Raw genomic sequence first — 18,172 nt, forward strand, 5'->3', positions numbered from 1 at the left:
AATGACGCCACCAATTTGCCCCAGAAGAAATGATGGTCCCCAACCAATCTACGACGCAGGCTCACGCTACCAATGACGCACCCGTATAACTGACCTTACACGTGTCTTCCCTGTCAATCAACGTCGGTGGTTGTTTTTCTTTGGGTCGCAAGCAAATAACTGTGATGACACCTTCATCGAGTTTATGGAGCCTGAGAAGCACATTAACGCCGCCTCTGCACCGGTCAACTAAAACAAAGAAGAAATTACAGTAATTTATTTCAACTGTTTACCTGCCACCACGTCCTAAACAGTCTCTCTCTTCTCTCTCTCTCTCTCTAAAAGCTTGTAGAAATCAGATAGAAGAGGAATGCAGGGGCTTTAGACAGAGGGAGAGAAGCAAAGCAAGGGATTTCGAAGGCACGATGCTCAGGCACAGTCTCGTAGTGTTCCTTACCTTCTGCTTAGCTCTCCGCCTTTCGTATTCTCGACGTGGTTAGCTCTCTCTCTCTCTCTCTAGTAATGTATGTATCCCATGGTTTATCTTCAAATTGTGGTGTAGAGTACGCTTCGAGATTAGGTTAGGCATTCAGAAGTAGAATTTTACTTGCTACTTGATCGATCGGTGTAGTTAACGAGTGCATTGATTTAGTACAAGTAGGTCATGAGGTTATCTTTTTGTTGATGCTTAAATTGCAGTATCAACATGTACAGTTACTCTCGATTAGGTTCACAGAAGTTAGTTGAAGTAGTAGTCTTCCTATTACTTTTTTTCTCCTCTTTTTGTTTTTTTGTTTTTTTGACGAGTGAGATGGCTCAGTCTCGGACTTGGGACTATTGGTTTGGCAATGTTGGAACCTTTTTGGTTAGTGTTAATGGGGATGAGTGTTGGAGGAGAGAGTTACGGGAACAGTTTATTTGTATTTTAGTGTATTAGTTTTGGGATCAATTGGAAGAATTGATTCTTTATTAGCTTATTCCTCAGGCATAATAGAAAGAGTATACTTGCTCCCCAAGTAAGTCCGTGCTAGGCACGAGGCCCATGATGTCTTCTCCGACCGTTTCTGGTCGGTGACGTCATGTATCACGCTCGGTGTCCACGTGGACGGACATGTTTTTGGAACGTAACATTGGGGCGCCATGTAAGTTGCTTTGTCTGTTGAGTCACCTCGCCTGTCGGGCATACTCCTGCCTGGTCCAGCCCTACGGTTTCTATGTGTTGGATAAAATATATGCGATAGGAATTTTCTGATAGAATAATAATTCTAAATAATATTCATCAATCCAATTGACAAAATTAAATAGATAGAGAAAGGAATAAGAATAGCATGTGGGGTGGTCGAGGCACGTGATAGTGCTCTCCTAAGGAACGATATACCCCCTCTTGCACAGGGTTGTATGGTACTCCTCCCCTAAGTTACATCGACCTTCAAGTTTCCTTCTGTGCAGTGAAGCAAACTCACGAACCATGTAGTTTCCCGACACTCGAAATCCGTATGAAATCAGTAGCAAATATATGTATGGAAATTATGATGAAAAACGAGCCGAACGTATAGTAGTAGTATGAGAAGACATAGTGGAGCACAAGATGTTTGCATGAAAAAGAGAAGAAGAGCAAATTCTGCCATATAGAGAAGTCAGAGTATGGAATTAAGAAAAGTATATATTGGCAAACACTACTCCCATCAAATTTATAACCAACGTCCAAGACCACTTGGTTTTTATTTGTAACAAACCATTCCTATAAATTTGCAAGAAATAATAGGAGTATTAATAGGATAATGGTTTGATTAGTTAGAGTAAAAGTAGGAGACTAAGTTAATAAGAGGGTTTACAGCTAATTACCCCACGTTACAAGTCTTACTAGGGGAATAACCTTTTTAAAAGCACACCTTAGTCTCACAAGTAGGTGACAAACTCATTTCAAAGACCAATCAAATTAATATATATGTAAAATATTAATTTAGTAACAACAATACGGACTAGACTCACATGTCATGGGCTTTAATGTACATTTGGCCCGTCCACCCTGCCCGCATGCATTCGGCCCAAGCGGAATGCTCGTGTTGTCAGGCCCTATGTCTAGGTGGGTTCGACCCGCTACATAGCAAAACATACTGGGCCAATACTGTCATAAGTATAAAACATGTGAATGTATATTGGCATATACCATCCATTGATAACGCATTTGATGGGAACATTAACCAAAATATTTAGTGGTTACAATGTTGGTATGAATAACTGAATGAACTGTAAAAGAAATGTGGTGTCCCTTGCCGGGTCAGTGCCCCCATTTTTTGAGAATTGTTGTGGCCCCAGCCCATGTATGTGCTACATAGTCAATTAGTACGAGCACAGTACGAAACTACGAATAGCTATTGTTGCATTGATTTTGTTTGCCAAAGCATGCAGTTGAGGGTTAGAGATTTTTACTTAATCATCTGACTTCTATTATTTGGTGTTCTATTCTGCAAAACTTTTTTTCGATACAGCACCCTATGCTATGCGAATAAGCTGTGGAGCTCGGAATGATGTCCATACTCCACCAACCAATACATTGTGGTATAAGGATTTTGCATATACAGGAGGAATACCCACAAATGGAACACGTCCAAGTTTTATCACACCCCTACTTAATACAGTCCGCTATTTCCCTCTATCTGAGGGTCCAGAAAATTGCTATAACATCAACAGAGTTCCCAAAGGCCACTATTCCGTTAGAATATTTTTTGGATTGGTGGCAGAGCCTAATTTTGACAATGAACCTTTATTTGATGTTTCTGTTGAGGGAACCCAGATTGAATCTCTAAAATCAGGTTGGAGCGAGCACGATGATGAGCAGGCCTTTGTTGAAGCCCTGATATTTCTTACTGTTGGCTCAGCCTCCCTTTGCTTCCATAGCACTGGTCACGGAGATCCCGCAATACTTGCCATTGAAATTCTTCAAGTTGATGATAACGCTTACCACTTTGGCTCACAATGGGGGCAAGGGACTATTCTGAAAACAGACAAAAGACTGAGCTGTGGTGCTAAGAACCCAAAGTTTGATGTAGACTACAGTGGGGACCACTGGGGTGGAGATAGGTTCTGGAACCCCCTTAAAACTTTTGGTCAGAGTTCTGATCAAACTTTCACTACTACAAAAAGCATCAAGCAGACCTCAACGTCGCCAAACTTCTACCCAGAAGCTCTTTATCAGACTGCTCTTGCTAGTACTGATATTCAGCCGGATTTAGCCTATACAATGGATGTGGACCCCAACAGAAACTACTCAATTTGGTTTCACTTTGCGGAGATTGATCCTTCTGTTACTGGCGCAGGTCAAAGGGTATTTGACATCCTAATAAATGGTGATGTTGCTTTTCAAGATGTGGATATTGTGAACATGAGTGGGGGCATTTATAGTGCTTTAGTACTGAACAAGACTGTTGCTATTAATGGGAGAACTTTGACAGTAACCATGCACCCTACAAAAGGTCATGCCCTGATTAACGCTGTGGAAATCTTTGAGGTCATCACAGCTGAGTTTAAAACTTTGCCAGATGAAGGTAATTTATCCTACTCCTTGATTTCAGACGTTGATGAGGGTGGCTAGATTTGCATTTTTAAGTATGAAGACTTCATTCTCTGTTTTGTGATACAAAAATGATATTCATATATATATATTTTTTTGGATCCGCATATTCTTATTTCAAGTGGTCTTGTTTTGTTCTGAAACCCATGCTACTCCATGGAAGCAAACCCAATTTTAACTCCCTCAATGTCACCGAGATCCATATCTACAAAGTTTACATCCAAAGTTACAGTTTATAAATATGCCCATGCCCATGTCTAACATGCAACTCCAATCCGATGTTCAACCATGTAACTCACCAAGCACATGAGCCACTATGCCTCAAACAAGCACTCATGTTGATACATGTTGCTAGCTTGCACACACAATCACACCAATGCACCAATAGTACCAAAACAAAAAGTTTTCATATAATCCAAGCCATAGCCACTAGTCCAATTTCTGAGGCGGCACAAACAAAAACTGATTGAATTATGTTCTGTTTGATTAATTGCCCTGAATCTAGTATATGTAGGTTGACACATTCTTACCAATAAGGTTAATTGGAAGCAGGTGTCACCAAAGAATTCTTACCCTAATTGATGCACATAATTACTGATCAAACTATCGCAGTAGCTTAAACCATTAGTCGTCCTTTTCTTTAGACCCTTTAGAAGACTTCTCTCTAGAATTCTGTGTGAGTATGTGGTAACTCAACAACTGTAAAGCCTAGCGGGAAATTTTTTACCCTATTATGAAATAATTAGAAATAAGTTTACCCGAATTATAAAGCTGCCCACAAGGAAATTATCATTTTTGCTGTATAGAAGGAATATTCTTGGCATTACATTTCTATTTTCATGCCTACAATAGCTTTGCTGCTACATGTGATAAAGTGGAGGGCTGGGGTTTGGTCTTGATAGTGCCTTTTCATATTCACCGTATGATAACCTTGAAACTACCTACCTAAGAAACTCCACTTGTTGGCTGTTGGATGTGTATCTTATTGTTGCGTGAGTTTTTAGCAAATTAGCACTATCAGGGGAACAAAATTGTCCACCAATTGGTTACTGGGGGATATTTGAAATTGAATTTTCTCACTACTATAAAGAAGATACAAAATTGATGAACATTTGTTTCCTTGTTTTTTTTCTTACTTTTGCAGTTTACCTTGTAGAGTTTTTGCTTCTTTCCTTCTATCTTCTACTCCATTTTCTTTATTCTGAAACTCAAAGCCTTGCATGAAGGAAATATTGATTAGTTGTAAACATTATGAGTGCAAAATTGTACTAGGAACTTGGTAAATTAGACGACATCTGTTAAAAAGGAAGTTTAAGTTTGGAAGAAGAAAAATCAAAAGGTTGTACCGTGTGCACAAGTCTCATACGGGCCTGGAAGAGGTAGAAAATGTGTGGGAAGAAAGACCCCTAAGATGCTGTTTCAGCAAGTGAGCAACACAAAGTTAGCTGCTTATTTATTCTTTTTTCCGATTTTGAAAGCACTTTTTTCATTATCATGAGGTACTTCTTCATGTATGAAGTGGAGTTCGTTTATCTTGGATCCTACCATTTGGAAGGTTTCAAAATCCTTTGTGGTGCATGGTGATGCTTTCTGCCTGTGTTTATGAAGTTCTGCAGATTTGTCTTAGTTGGACTCATGCAATACCCAATATGGCTGTGTCACTTGTTTCCATATCTAACTCAGTTATCTTCTGTAGTTCTAGTAGTTAAGAAAGTTGTAGATGTATTGGTGAACTTCCTTCGTTTGTTTGCCAAAAGCAAAGGATTTTCTCCTTGCTTCTTATGAACCTTTGATCTGTTTGCCAAGATTGACATTGGAGATTATGCTTCTTTTCTTCTCATTGACTTTCCATATTTGTCGTTCAGTTTTGGAACTTTTAATGAGCTGTTATCAAAATTTGTCCTCTGTTTATTCTAGTTAGTGCTTTACAAACGTTGAAGAGCGCATTAGGGCTCCCTCTTCGTTTTGGGTGGAATGGTGATCCATGTGTTCCGCAACAACATCCATGGAGTGGGGCAGATTGTCAATTTGACAAAACTAGCAGTAAATGGGTCATCGATGGACTGTAAGTTCTTGATCTTGTGCTTCGATCACATTTATTTCATTTACTTATGTGATCATTGTTTTTCAGGTTACATCGTTATGTCATCTTGTTATGTCTTCAATACGATATTGACACATTTTTTCCTGAAAAAAAGTTGTGTTATGAAGCTTGGTGCAGATCTTCTACTTTTGCCTTAGTTCTCTGTTGCAAACAATCTGATAGCACTCCAATCAAGTTTACTGTATGAGTACCATTGATGGATATAGGTTAAATAATTTCTATCTGACTGCGAGCTTCCCTTTGCAGTGGTATGATTTTAGCTACTAGTAGCTTAATATTATATCATCTCAGACCACGCATTTTCATAAGACTCAAATATTACTGCATGGAGCCATGGACGGGTGGAAATTGTTTCATTGAAACTATTCTGAACTATACTTTAAAACTAACCCTAACTTACTAGTCCACAAATCAGGGGAAGTTAGTGCGCAAATTTTCGGCGAATGAAGAGCCAAAGCGTCGATGTGCGAACTAGCTCGCAGGCCATCAGGACTGTCACCCATGTACCCCGAACCGTGTGACCAAGGACACACTCTATATCTTGTAATCATTTTGAGGCTACTGGCCTCTCCAGTTATTCTATCTCAACTGAGATAAGTCTTATCCTTAGCACTGAGAGCAGGCCACGTGGATCCTTCTTCACAATTCTAATGTTTGTGGCTTTCTTGGACTTCTCCCTTCCTACGTGATTACTTATTGAGACTGGCGCTCCCTATACTAGTGCAAGTTAACAGAAACACTTTCTTTTAATTTTCTGGTACTGCTTTGTAGCTTTTACATAGATGTATCCCAAGCCAGTTTTGACTATTAAACTGTACTGTTGTATTGGATTCGTAGGGCACCACAATATGCTGGTGTTATTTGTAAAAGGAGCATAGTTGACTCAAGGATCACAACAGTAAAATCTCGGGCTTTCATAGCATCATCACAGCAGAGCTTGGATACGTTAGATTCCCCAAATTTTAGAATTTTTTGAGAATTCCTCTCCCATTTTATACTTCCCAAAATTGCTGAACACAGATTCTCTTGCTCCTTCTCTGTACGTATGTCCGTTTCAATCTTCTTCTTTTTTGATAACCGAGGAACAACCCTACAACCGGTCCACAATTGGACCCGACTGCGCAACCCAAACCTCGGGGGAACTAGCGCAGTCACGGCCAACTGTAATTGTGAAAAGGTTGGAAAACCTCTTCAATTTCAAGCTTTTTCCCTCGTTCGTCTTATCTCTCTTGGACACAGGGACTAGAAAGAAAGCACAAAGAAGGAAACTATCCATTCCTACCTGCTAATCTCGATTGTGATAATTCTTCTGTCGGAAGGATAACCACCAAGGCGAGCGAAGCCTTGACTTTATATGTCCTATCTTTTCTTAATAAAGAGATCTGGGCTTGAGCATCTCTCCAGCAAGAATGATTGGTCGATAACAACAGAACGTCACGTCGTCACTTCTTTTTTTGGATGAACCGCTGCGATACGGACTCGACCCGCTCCTGCCCATGTGAGACCCTCTCAGACCTGATATTGAGACCAAGCAAGTCTTTTCTTCGGAAGCGTAATAGAAATAGAATAAATAGAAAAAGCTATTTTCATTCTTTTTCTTAGCTCTTCCGGAACCGGTACAGAAACCTTCGTTTGAGGTTTTTTCCAATTCTTCCAAAAACGGATTCTACGGGCATCCCACTTACTATCAGGGTACTCACCCGGTGGGAAATCGAACCCCTGACCAAGGGGAGTTCTCCCAAAGTCAGTCATTCGCCGTTTCAATCTTGCTATTTTATGTCCATTTCATTCATGTGGCCTTTTTGCCAATGAAATAATAGGTGTTTACATGTGAATGCTACCTCAAGTAGGTCTTTTCTCATGTCTCAGTTAGCATAACGTCTTAAGTTCCAAGTACCAAAATTCATTTTCCTAGTTGTCTGGAACCAACACCAGGGGAAGACCTCTCCTGTTCATTTCTTATATGGCTTTCATGCTTCGAGTTCTACATTAATATGACTTTCCATCCTTGTCAGAATTTGGCAATAAAGTGAGTGTGTTCTTTTTCTCATATATTTTTATCTAATGTACTGGAGATTGATTCATTGCCCGATACATTTCCACCACTGGGTGTAGCATTTGTGCTTTCTAATTTTGTTTTTGTTCTTCAGCTTGCTTCGTTGAGTTCTCGACTCAATGACTCGTAATAAATCTCCTTTCATTTCTAAGTTGTTTTTAACGTTATACTGATGAGACAAGCAATTCAACATCTCAAGTCGTCTATTGTTCCGACTTTAAGAGGGCTGTTCCTGGTGGGGATACAAATTTTGGACTGATTCCCTATTTTCCCACCTTGACTCATCCTGCTTGGCTGCTTATCATAGGAAATGATGAAGAAATTTAGAACTTGTGGAAGGGGAGATTTTGGGTAAAAGTTGTTGACTCAGTTGGGTAGGAGACTGCATTGGGACTTTGCCAGAGCAGCCAGACCAGGCTTATCCATCCCCATAACGACGCTTATGTGACAAGCCACACGGGCTGTTTATTTGAAGTATCTGTGTCTGCTATGGGTCATGACACTACGACATAGGTGTATGTGAGAAAATGGAATATTCGTGTGTTTTCGACTCCTATAAGCACTAATAAAAGCATATCCACAGTCGAACTTGCCGTTGTAATTATACAGAACTTTTTATTATGTTCCTTTATTGTGTGGTTCTTCATGCTGACTCATGTTCCAACCTTGAAGGTCTGTATTGCATACAGACATAATTTACCCAAAGAAATGAAAGGAAAGTAATACAAAAGTTAGTTTTGAGCCATCTACTTGGGTCTTATATTAATAGGATGCTTATGATGCTCATATTTCCGTTTTAGCAACCTATTTTTAAATTTTCAAAAGTACTACTACTGACATAATATATCAGGAGAGTATTGTTGGGATTTGTCCCACATTGGTTAATTATCTCCTCCAAAACTAGTATATGAGCCTGGGCGGCCTCTCCACTCTTTGCCAATTGGTTTGGAGTTGGATGCTTTAACATGGTATCAGAGCTAACCCTAACCTACCACCATAGCCACTGCTGCCCTACACCACCCACCACCACCGCTACCTCAGCCATCATCTTGACGCCAAAAAAAAAAAACCCTAAAACGACCTACCCAAACCCTTTGGAATCCTAAAACAACCTACCCACACTCATCAAAACCCTAAAATGACACTGTTCACGTCACTGTTCATCGTACTGTTCATGCTCACTGTTCATCGGTACTGTTCACACGACACTGTTCGTCGGGAACTGTTCAAGCGGCATTGTTCATTGCGGCATCTGTTGGCGTCAATCTTGCCGTTTTCGATCTGAAACCCCTATTCAATCTACTTCTCTTGGCGATATGATTTAAGGTGATTTTCTAAGATCCAATCTGTTCCTTCTTCGCCCTTGTTTGTGCCATAAGTGCACCATTGTTTATTGTGATCCAAGTGTTATGGATCCTTTGTTTTCCTTTCCATGTGTGAGTTATGGGTCGCACGTGCGGGGGAGTGTTGGGATTTGTCCCACATTGGTTAATTATCTCCTCCAAAACTAGTATATGAGCCTGAGCGGCCTCTCCACTCTTTCCCAATTGGTTTGGAGTTAGATGCTTTGACAAGTATGTCCTGACAAAATTTTGGCAAACGATTGTGGATGCGCAAATTAGAAGTGTTGAACAACCTTATTCGAAAGGTTGCATTCTTGTTCCAGATAACAGAATTCAGTGGTCTCTGATGAACCTAAACTGGAAGGAAGACAATTTTTTGCCCCACTTGTGCTGTATTACTCAAGAAAATGGGAACCCTGTTACATCAACTTGTCAAGGTGTGATCATTTGAGACATTTTCTCATCTTATGGGTTTCAGTTTTGTGGCTAGTCTACTTGGCATCTGTGTGGAACTTTAAAAATTTGCCTCTAGTGTGCCACTATTTCATAAACTCTTGTGGATGCCTGAATGGTCGTTCTTAGTCTTCCTATATGGCAGGATCATGGGAGCGGGTCTTATCTTGTGAATGTTTCGTTGGGACAATTGGTGATGGGTCATGTAATGTGAGTCTGGTCAATGCCTCCTACAATTTTTTTTTTTTATGGACCATTAGGTTTCTCTCTAAGTTCTGTGGCATTGTTACTGGGCTTCCACTTCCGTGTTTTGGGTTTTCTCTTCATGGGTAAACATGTCTTGCCTCCCTAAAATGATGGTTTAGGTGCCTCTTCTTATCACATGTTAAACCAAAATTTATGAGCCATGCAAGTGTTTTCAGTTTTCACTTTGTTGTCTGATTTTCTCTAGCTTATGTTGGACTATATGTCTTTGTTTGTGCCACTCAAACCAAATTCTGGAACTTTTTGCAGGCAAGCTTTTTTTGTAGGTAATTTTATGTGCTTCAATGTATTTTTGCCTAGGAAATTCGTTGAGAAATTAAAGGATCACTTTAATTTTTAGTGTAGTTATGCGTTTCTATATTAATATCTAGTTTCCTTGTCACGTACCAGTTTCATACATGTACTTACCTTTCTAGTATGTTGATTAGTGTGAAATGGTCTTTCTGAGGCTTGTTTTGTCAAAGTAGTTGAGCCTTTTCCATTACTTTCTTTGCACGTTTTCTATTAACTACTTGTGCTCTGCTTAACCAGGGGTTTGGACAACCAAGGTTTGAAGGGATTCTTGCCGAATGACATATCAAAACTGCATCATCTGCAGAACGTGTAAGAGTTTTACTCGAGTTCTTCCTCAACTTTCTTTGAAAAAGTAAAGCATGATTTTCCAGGTTCCAGCTGCAAGGATAACAATCTGCTGTACTCTTTGTGTGTCATAGCAATATTGGTTAGAACTTAGGAACACTCGCTTGTAAATTGTTCAATTTCCTTGCACTTACCTTTCTTCTTGATGAAGTGGGATAGATTCTCCTTTATGACATACACATCTGTAGCTTAGTTTCATTATCCTCCTTTTTAACTTCTTTTTTTGATCCGCCCCTGTTTTAACTTGTTACATTTGCAGAAACCTCAGTGAAAATAGCATTCATGGGCCCATTCCATCTTCAGTGGGAACAATAACAAGCTTAGTGATATTGTAAGTATGCATGTTTATTGTTATATAATTCAACACTGTTGACTGCTTTAGGTTTGTTCTCTAATTGTAAAATCATGTAATTTGATGCAGAAAAGGGGGTGTAATTTTCATCGTATCACTGATACCAATCAAAGTGCGCTAATGTAGTAATTTTAATGGGTTCATAACTGAAATTTTGCAGATGTGTTTCAAAGCAGCGAGTAGGTGGCTTTTTTTGTTTTTGTTTAGTACCTTGATGCTTTCATCAGATAACATGTTCCGCTATACTGATTGTCACTAAATAACTTCATAATTTTTAACTGCCCAAATTCGATCTGCGATTTGCCACGTCTCTGTAGTGTCGTTAGACATCCATATTCTTCCAGAATCATCTGAAACCAGATGTTAAAGCCCATTATATTTCATGCCTTGGATCTTTGTTGCAATTGTTCTTGGAAATGAGGTTAATCATGTTGGTTCCCATCTTGTTTCTTTGTGGTCCACACTTCTTAGCAATATAAGGGTGTGTTCGCAAAAGTTGGGGACACAGATTTTAGATTTTAGCTTCAGATTCTGCTGTAGATTTTAGATTCCGAATTTTAGTGGAAGTTGAGGAACCTGTTTTTTTACAACTGTGAGAGTTTGAGAATTTCATTCCTTTTGTGGAAATTTGTGTTGCAGAATCCCAAAAGCTACCCAAACTCAGTTTTGAAATTTTGAGAATTTGTTTTCTTTGTCAGGTTGTCAGAGATTCTAAAAATCAATCATGTAGAATTTTTGACAAACATTCTTAACTGATTTTTAGAAGCTAGAATCTAAAAATCTATCAAAATAATTTTCACAAACACCCATTGGGTCATGGAGTGTTGTTTATTTGGTTTATGTGTTTATTCCATTATTCTCCCAGGGAAGAGAAGAACACATTTTTTTGGTAGAAGAGCCATTATTAACTCTTGTTAAAGCATCCAACTCAAAACCAATTGGCTATGAGTGGAAAGACCGCCTAGGCTTATGTACTAGTTTTGGAGGAGGTAATTAACTGATTTGGGACAAACTATAACACTCCCCCGGCATGTGCGACCCCCAATGTACACGTGAAGAGGTAAACAAACGATCCATAACACATGGATCACAACAAAAAATGGTGCACTTATGACACAAACAAGGGAGAACAAATTCTCAGAAACCCTAGCTTTGATACCATGTTAAAGCTTCCAACTCAAAATCAATTGGCTATAAGTGGAGAGGCTGCCCAGGCTCATATACTGGTTTGGGAGGAGATAATTAACTGATGCTGGACAAAACTTCAACAACTCTTTTTAATGAACTTGTGTCGAGAAGTTCAGTTATCCATGTGAATTAGTTAAATCTTTATATACGTTAGTTCCCTTTCTTAATCTTGGTGTTCCTTTGTGCATTTTAAAGGTACTAAAGTTAACAAGCTCGATGACCATGAAATGAAACTTGACTAGGCTTGGAAATGGGAATCCTTGATTTATTTTCAAGCTTGTACTTCCAATGGCTCTAGCGAGGAGCAGATAGAACCACTATAGCATTGTGTATTTGTACATTGATTGTGTGATAAGATTGTGTAATGCTGCCATATTTATTTTGAAGACATAAAATGCATTTTCTTGAGATGTTGCACACTGATTAAATGATGTTGTATATAACTCAAGGCATACGCATCTTCATTCCACTTTTTGTGGTTGCCTTCATTTTAAGTTACTCTGTTAATATAATCCTGATGACAGGTCTGTATGACAGGGACCTCTCCTATAACTTTTTCAATGGATCCATTCCTGAAAGCCTTGGACAGTTGACATCTCTACGAAGACTGTAAGATCTTGCTGATGACCTGTTACCGTGAAATGAGAACATGCAAAATAGATTTATAACCTACGCCGTGATGGTGCAGGAACCTCAATAGCAACTCTCTCTCTGGAAGAGTCCCGGCCACTCTAGGTGCAAGGCTTTTACATAGAGCGAGCTTCAAGTATGTATGCACTCAATGAGTTTAAAATCGAGTCAACTTGAGAAAATAAATATAAATGCTAGGGAAATATAAGATGTATGTATAGTGTTTAACTTCTGTCTCAGATGCTTACCCTGGATGCATGCAGCTTTACTGATAATGCAGGACTTTGTGGTATTCCTGGACTCCATTCATGTGGTCCCCACCTCTCCTTTGGTGCGAAGATCGGCATTGCGTTAGGTTCTTGTGTGGCACTCTTACTTATTGTCACCTGCTTAATGTGCTGGTGGAAAAGGCGGCAGAATATTCTCCGAGCTCAGATAATTGCAGGTAACTATGTCCATCCTAAGCTTAAAGAGATAGGAAACATCAAACACATTACGGTGTTAGATATGGTACAGTATTACTACCTGAGTCCCTTGTCCCTCATTTTAGTCCATCTTTCCATTTTGGGATGTCCCAAAATTTTAGTCCTATTTGAAATTTCAAAGGAGAAGTTTGTCAGTTTCCACAATTATTCCTTACCAAGGCTCCGTTTGTTTGGCCGTAAAACCTTTTCCTGTAAAACATTTTACTCACTTTCCGGTGTTTGGTTGCACAACTTATGAGTAAAATGTTTTCCTTTGTTAAATATTTTCCGTCAGTCGGGGTAAAACAACTTACCACCAAAACATGCATAATTCATTTTCCAGTGCCACCGATTCTGTCACTTCCAGCCGTCCACTATATCCATGATCCATCCAGCCATTTATGATACCTCAATTTGACTCTCTCTCTCTCTCTCTCTCTCTCTCTCAATATATATATATATATATATATATATATATATATATATATATATATATATAATATAAATGTATATAAACATACTCGATACAACTATATAGAAGTATATATCTTTACATATGTTACGAAAACCAAAAATATTTTTGTTTTTGCCAAAATATTTTACATGGAAAATAACGATCAACCAAACATCGGAAAAAAAAAAAAAAAAACGGAAATTTTCTTTTTTGCCAAAATGATTTTACATGTGAAACATTTTACACCAAAAAATATTTTACATTGAACCAAACGGAACCAAGTGCTTATCATTTATCAATATTGACAAAAGTGGGAATCCAAGTGTTGGGAATATATGCTTTTCAAATTGGATTTGAGAGTTTAACTGTAAGCCCCCTTAAAAAGTTGGCATCCCAAAAAAGGACTAGCCATTGGTACGCGGAGGGAGTATTGGTCATTTTCTTAGGAGGATTTATTACATGGAAATGTTGATGTTCAATAGTATAACATAAGATCAAGCGTACTAGTGACAACATATCTTCTTCACCACCACCACCATTGTCACCAACATTGCACAAGATAATGGTGGTTATATTAGAAATCCCGTACATAAAGTTTTTGTATCAGCTTCTTCATAACCACCACCACACCAGCAACGTCATCGCCACCATCTCCACAAGCACTCATGCATGGAGTAGCCTTTCCTTCACTAAGATAGACCCTTTCTATTTTCCGCAGCAAGAGAGGCTCCCTATGCAAAGGCGAGGACTCACTTCTCTCGCGATGTGCAAATGACTAGGCCTTATGGGAACGAAAATGCTCGGACAGCTACTGAGAATGGGCCAATCTTGCTTTCATAACCAGTCAACCATATCTCTGAGATACTTGGCATTTCAAGTGTGCTCCTATTTTTTTTGTGGCTGGATGCTGAAGCCTGCCTGCCCACCAGTTCTGTTTGGCTTTACAGGTTGTTTTGATCTTGGTTTATTGCCTCTGGGAATGTGCTTTGATTTCTCTTGTTCCACTCCCACCTCTTGGGCAATTATTATTATTTTTTTGAAAAGTCTCTTGGGCAATTTTTTGTTGTTTTATAAACTCAGGAACCCTGGAAAGAATCACTCTAGAATGTTAGTTCCCTCCTTGGACATAGTGTGTAGCACGATTTGACTAATGCTGTATGGTCCTGCTGTTCCTCAGTTTTGGCAAAATGTGTTACCATGAAGGAAAAACTCCTATATTGCTTCCATATTTAATTCTTTTGGGGCAAAATGTCTTAACAAAATCAAATTTACATGTTCAGTTTCATGCTTTATTTTTATTTTCGGTAAGTTCACATGATATCACTGTCGTAAACTAGTTAATTCTTATATTTCCTTCTTGTTTGGATTTATTCTCACTTATTTTCGCTTACAATTAATAGCAATCGTAGTGTTAAAGCTGTTGGGCCCGGAGTACCTCATGGATTTGGTAATATAATGTCATTTCCAGCAACTGCTCTAAAAACATATTTGCGGGTGCAATGTCGAATGTCATAAAAGACTTAATTGATACCCTCATTAACACCAATTGATTTTAGGAGAGATGGTGGAAAAGCAGTTCGACAAGTAGTATCAGAGCCAGAAAGTCATGGGTTTGAGTCGCGGGAGCCTCATCGCCATGAATTTGATTATACAATGTCAAGGGTGCGATGTTGAATGTCATAAAAGATTTAATTGAAATTCTCGCTAACATCAATTGATGTTAGGAGAGATGGGGAAAAAAGCGGTCCGACAAAAACATTTTATTGAAGCAAACTTTTGGTGATGCAGCATACTAAATTTAGCAACAGACAACTTAGATTTAAACTATCCCCCACCCTATTAAGAACATCCACATCTCTCTCTTTACTCCCCTCTTCAAACTAAATTAAAGAGCCAAAAGAAGAAAAAAAACACCCAAAACCCTTTGCATCAGTCTCTCTTCTTTCCTCTCTACTTTGAAAAACATTGCTACAGTTGCTCGTTTCACTTGCTTCTCATTTTTATATTGTTTCCCAATCCCTCTTATGTACTCCACCTCTTTCTCTCTCTGACTTTTATTCCTTTTCCTGCTTTTGTTTCTTTCTTCGAGGCAAGGGAGAGTATTTAAGGAATATTTAAATATTCATCCTCTTTTTTCATGCTATGTAAGAATTCATTCCTCTTTTTTTCATGCTTATGTTTTCATCCTTGCAATATGTAAATTACCTTTATTACCCTTTATTCTATTTTATATACATATATTAAATATACATACATTTACACATTTATAGGGGGGATAAAAACTGTTTCCTAAATCTGTGGGAAACAGATGGGTTGAATATGGAAGCATCTATGGAATTAGGTGAGATATAATAGGGGAAGAGATGAGGATTTTCAAAATTTCAAATTTCCAACAAAGAAAATCCCACTGATTTCTTGTTCCATTTATATTCCACAAACCAGATGGCCAAAGCCCTGTTCATCATGAATCGTTCTGGTGATTCCACCGTGCAACATGTATCGAATATGTACATGAACATTTCAGCATTATCAATCATTGCAGAATATTGTTAACCATGTTACCTACAAGTTTTGGTGGCATATTAACCATGAAACGTTGGCCAATACATGCCCATATCTCAAATGCCCACAATCAAATTAATACATTTTGAATGCCAATCAAAATAGTTGTGAAACAACTACACAAAACCACATGCACATATTAGATTATACCAATTGAAAAGTATCCATCCATAAGTTAATGGACACTCCAGTTAGGTACATGCAAAATATCAAAATAACATCCAGACTTGCCCGATACGCTGTCTCACGTATTTCTCCCTTATTTTCATCTCGAGGTTTCCTCGAACGAGGATGTTTTACCTTAACCCCTTGTGCTACACTCTCAGATCTTGTGCGTCTCTTGAAGGATCCTTCCATATCAAGATTTTCTTGTGTTCTTGTACCTTTACTACTTCTCTAAACTATCTTCGAAGAAGGTGTATCCTCAACTATTGCAGCCACTTTTCTTTGTTCCAATCTAGCTCCATTTTCCACATCACGAGAGAGCCATTTTTCTTTGTTTCAACCTAGCTCCATTTTCCACATCACGAGGAGTAACTCCTGTGATGATGATAAATAAACCATTATTTCAGAAGAAGCATGGAATATTTCGTGACTAATCACGACCATTTCATGACCTCTCAATACTGGACAATTTATGAAACATGAATAATTTACCATCAAAACTAGTATTGCCTATTGTTTCATGTTCAGTTGACAAAAATTTTGCACGATTTGAATAAGTTAAATTGTTCATGGAAGTATTCAGTTCATGTAAAACGATCAAATCAAAACCGTTCTTACTGAAAACGCCTTATGATTTCATCAATTATTTTGCAACAAAAATGTTCATCCAATATTTTAGCAATAATTGATTATTTTGGCCAACCAGACATGATACGCTGACCATGATAAAGTGACTATGTTTAAGTAAACACTAACAAATAATTATTGGCTAGTTTCAAATAGACTGGTCTTGACTAATGGCAAATTTATCACCTACTAGCATCATTGGACAATGAATTCAGGTTGTCAAATTTACTTCACGGTTGACCATTACAACATGATAACTTGACCCCATATTTGCATGCCTTATTCATTAACCAAGTTAGCCAACCAAACGACAAAAATTCATATTTCCCACTGATCTTGTTTCAACATACATGGCTGAATTACCATCAAAACAAGAAATAACATTACATAATCAAACCATTACATGGTTAAATTACCATTACGATTACAACGTTACATTACCATTCCTAAAATAACTTCGATCCGATTTTAAAAACACATGACATAAACAATTTTAGGATATATTACCACTCCTAATCTAGCTTCGATCCGAGTTTTCTTCATTGTTCAAATTGGCCAACCAGACAACGAAAAGTCATTTCTTCCATGTAGTTTGTTTCACGGAACATGGTTAAATTATCATTAAAAAAAGCACATACTCAAACCTTTAAATGGTTAAATTACCACGACAATACATGGTAACATTACCATGTCGATTAAAACAACAGATTACTGTTAACATTGAAATCATGGAATGCAACTCGCACACTAAAGGATAAAGAATGTATATCATAGTAGGTTGTTTTTTTTATATCGGCTTCAATCTTAATTAGGAACACGAAATCATGAAATTATGAATATCGGCTTCAAGCTTAATTAGGAACACAAAATCATGAATTGATGAATATCGGCTTCAATCTCAGTGAACACAGCCAATTAGCCAAGTGATTCATGCCTTATTGTGACACACAACAACAAATTTAGCACAATGGGCACAAACAAATCAGTTCTATAAGCGTAACCTAGCTCCAACTAGACAAACCAAACAAAACAACCAAAGAACAAAAGGGGATTTGAGGGATATACTTACGAAATCTGGTCATGTTGGTTTCGTCACCTTCTTCTCCGCCGGTTTCTTCGACCACGTACGACTTGATTGATTTTTTCCGTCGCGAATTTTTTCGGTTAAAACCTCGTTCGGAAAGGACGAGGGAGTTCATTCGCCGTTACGGCACCACCGGTATTCAGAAAAAATGGAGGACAGACGAGATTGGGTTCTCCGACTGGTTTGGATTTATACCGACTAGGGTTTTTCAAAAACTTGCAGCCCCAAATTCGA

The 18,172-nt window shown here is 38.4% G+C and overlaps 1 protein-coding gene across 1 annotated transcript; it reads left to right on the forward strand.

Annotated features, from left to right (window-relative positions):
* Nucleotides 1-240: 240 nt before the first annotated feature.
* Nucleotides 241-14,779, forward strand: LOC131313477 (receptor-like protein 4). Its single transcript, XM_058341797.1, has 9 exons — nt 241-474; nt 2,472-3,527; nt 5,471-5,618; nt 10,305-10,376; nt 10,672-10,743; nt 12,490-12,561; nt 12,641-12,718; nt 12,846-13,027; nt 14,219-14,779. The coding sequence occupies exons 1-9, from the start codon at nt 405-407 to the stop codon at nt 14,338-14,340; spliced, it is 1,872 nt and encodes a 623-aa protein (XP_058197780.1). The 5' UTR covers nt 241-404; the 3' UTR covers nt 14,341-14,779.
* The last annotated feature ends 3,393 nt before the right edge of the window (nt 14,780-18,172 follow it).

This window comes from Rhododendron vialii, chromosome 13a (genome assembly GCF_030253575.1).
Source record: "Rhododendron vialii isolate Sample 1 chromosome 13a, ASM3025357v1".
NCBI classification, from domain to species: Eukaryota; Viridiplantae; Streptophyta; class Magnoliopsida; order Ericales; family Ericaceae; genus Rhododendron; species Rhododendron vialii.